The 3361-nt window shown below is 40.5% G+C and overlaps 1 protein-coding gene across 4 annotated transcripts in view; it reads right to left on the reverse strand.

The window, feature by feature from the left end:
* LOC107561960 (dnaJ homolog subfamily C member 13-like) overlaps positions 1-3361 on the reverse strand; it is a 50604-nt gene that overhangs the window by 2062 nt on the left and 45181 nt on the right. The window contains exon 56 of one of the 4 annotated variants that reach the window (XM_016246513.1): positions 2402-2504. The exons of the other annotated variants lie outside the window; for them this stretch is intronic. Within the exon in view, the coding sequence (XP_016101999.1) occupies positions 2449-2504 (56 nt within the window). The 3' untranslated portion in view covers positions 2402-2448. The remainder of the gene's footprint in view (positions 1-2401; positions 2505-3361) is intronic. 4 annotated transcript variants of the gene reach the window in all.

Raw genomic sequence — 3361 nt, forward strand, 5'->3', positions numbered from 1 at the left:
CACCATCAGCATCATCACACACACCATCATCAGCATCATCACACACACCATCATCAGCATCATCACACACACCATCATCAGCATCATCACACACACCATCATCAGCATCATCACACACACCATCATCAGCATCATCACACACACCATCATCAGCATCATCACACACACCATCATCAGCATCATCACACACACCATCATCAGCATCATCACACACACCATCATCAGCATCATCACACACACCATCAGCATCATCACACACACCATCATCAGCATCATCACACACACCATCACACACACCCCACACCATCAGCATCATCATCATCATCACACACACATCACACAGCATCACCAATTCACGATTATCAGTAGAGATGCAACGATCGGCCGGCCAGGGAACAGAATTAGACGCTCACAGAGCGCATGTAAACATGTCGTCAGTGTGGAAGTTCTTTGCTGTGAGTGAAGATGACACCAAGTTCGCAGTTTGTAATACATGAAAGGCCAAAGTAAACCGTGGGGAACCACAGGGCTCGATTAACGCTCGTCTGGGACTAGATGATTTTTTAAAAGGGGCAAGTGAGAGAGAAATGTACTTGGCCTGACCGGACAAGAAGCCTGATTAAAACGTCCATAACAACAAACAAAAACAAAAAAAAAACAGGGAAGCAGCAAAAAGGTTCACGCTAGAATGATTGTGATTTTACTGCATTCAGTATAAATGGAGACTGATGATGCATTTATATCATGCCAGAAGAGGCTCTGAGTGAGAGGGAGATGTCCAGAAATCAAATCAAAAGAGCGCAACAGCACTCACAGAAAGTTATAGATGCAAAATAATATATGATATTGGTAAGCAACATTACACGACCAAGATGTTTCCCCGAATATCAGCATGATTGCAATGTGACACTGATTTTATACAATAGTCATTCAATAAACAAGAAGTTAAAATTAAGTGACAATATTGACTGTTTTTGCTCCATTTCGCTGATGAAAATAGTTCCAAAGCCACAGCAGAACTGTTTTGTGTCTCCGTGTAACACAATGCTGTTTCGTTACTGAATCAATCTGCGTTTTTGAACGAATCGAGTGAGTCAATGATTCAGTGATCCATTCATAAAGAATCACTTGCCTCGTTTCTGAATGAATCAGCCATCTGAACGAATCGGTTGAATGAAGGACTAAATGACTCACTCATTAAAACAGTAATTTGCCGCCTCCTATTGGTGCTTTGGTTTCATATTTAAAAGTATCATTGCATTTTTCAAAACATTTCTTATTTGTTTGTTCAAAAATTTTTTTTAAACATTAATCATATACAATTATTTATTAATTTGGAATGTTGTGGTATAAATGCATTTAAGGCAGCTCAGCTTCATCAAACAGTCTGTAAACACATCTAATGCCACTTCAGATGCAGCTTCTGTTTCCTCTGCAGTGGATAGATGGAGTTTGTTCATACTGATTTGATTAGAATGGTAACAAATCTACAGTTTCTTATTTTACCTGAATTCATTGAAACAATGTAAGAATTTGATGTGAAAGATGACACATTTAATAAGGTTAGGGGGAAAAATGACTATTTATAAACAGTGGGAAATGACATCTGTTTTGTTACATACAGCAACTAATTTTTACCTCTTTCCAGTCACAGAGCACTTTATTTTGAGAGAACATCTGTAACTTAGTCCAGATTGGGGGAATTGTAATGTTTAATATTTTCTTTTATGACGTAATTTTTATTTTTTTGCATTGAAAAAAGTAGATTTTTGTTTGTATATGCTGTCAATTATAGTTCTTAGAAGGAAAATCTGAATCAGCAAAAATCAGTATAGGCAGGTCACAGTTACAAAAAAAAAAAATCAGAATCGGCCAAGAAAATTGCAATCGGTGCATCTCTAATTATAAGTGCTTCTCAATACAAGTTTGCGACTATGTTTGGTGTGTGTTTCATTCCCAAATGCATGTTAAAGCGACTCGATCTCATCACAGCTGCAGATGGAGTGGATCATTCACTGTGAGCCGAGATGCTCTGAGACGCTAGAAACACCGGCGGATCATGAGCTGCTCACGTGTAAATTAACACAGTGACATGATTCACTGAAACACAGTGCAGATATTTAGTTTATCAAATTGCAGGCTTTGCCATAATCCATATCACGATTTCGATTTTATTTTGATTAATCATGTAGCTTTAGTAAATGATGACATTTTCCATTTGGAACTTCACAGATGTGGATGAAATGTTCTACTGATATCTGGCTGTGAATGTGACCCTCAACGGAAAACACTCATTACAGCTACAGCAGCATCAGCGCTACACGTGAAGAGTGGAAACACAGATGGAAATTAGTGTGAAACGAAGCAGAAAGAGAGATGAAGCCATCAGAGGAGAGTCTACCTGCTTTACAGTAATAAAGAGGCGGCTGGGAAAAACCAGGTGAGCTACTAAAGCCCACTGCGCAGCGGACTGCTGCCCGCCAGGAGAGATGGAGTGGACACACCTGAGGAGACAGAGAGAGAGAGAGAGAGGGAAAGAAGAGCACAGAGAAAGAGAGAGGAAGCAAGCAGACATCAGAACCAGCAGATGCAGAAACCGCAGCAGAAAGACCAGACAGTGAGCAGCTCATATCAGACCAGCTACAGTCAGTACAGGTTAGTACGGGTCAGTAGTCAGTACGGGTTAGTAGTCAGTATGAGTAAGTACGGGTTAGTAGTCAGTACAGGTTAGTAGTCAGTATGGGTTAGTAGTCAGTATGAGTAAGTATGGGTTAGTAGTCAGTACAGGTTAGTAGTCAGTGCAGGTTAGTAGTCAGTATGGGTTAGTAGTCAGTATGAGTAAGTATGGGTTAGTAGTCAGTACAGGTTAGTAGTCAGTATGAGCAAGTACGGGTTAGTAGTCAGTATGAGTAAGTACGGGTTAGTAGTCAGTGCAGGTTAGTAGTCAGTATGGGTCAGTATGAGTAAGTACGGGTTAGTAGTCAGTACAGGTTAGTAGTCAGTATGAGTAAGTACGGGTTAGTAGTCAGTATGAGCAAGTACGGGTTAGTAGTCAGTACAGGTTAGTAGTCAGTATGAGTAAGTACGGGTTAGTAGGCAGTATGAGCAAGTACGGGTTAGTAGTCAGTACAGGTTAGTAGTCAGCATGGGTCAGTATGAGCAAACGGGTTAGTAGTCAGTACAGGTTAGTAGTCAGTATGGGTCAGTATGAGCAAGTACGGGTTAGTAGTCAGTACAGGTTAGTAGTCAGTATGGGTCAGTATGAGTAAGTACGGGTTAGTAGTCAGTACGGGTCAGTAGTCAGTATGAGTAAGTCAGCAGTGTTGGGCAGTAACGCGTTACTAGTAACGCGTTACTGTAA

Source organism: Sinocyclocheilus grahami, unplaced genomic scaffold (genome assembly GCF_001515645.1).
Source record: "Sinocyclocheilus grahami isolate Dianchi unplaced genomic scaffold, SAMN03320097.WGS_v1.1 scaffold800.1, whole genome shotgun sequence".
In the NCBI taxonomy this organism is placed as follows: Eukaryota; Metazoa; Chordata; class Actinopteri; order Cypriniformes; family Cyprinidae; genus Sinocyclocheilus; species Sinocyclocheilus grahami.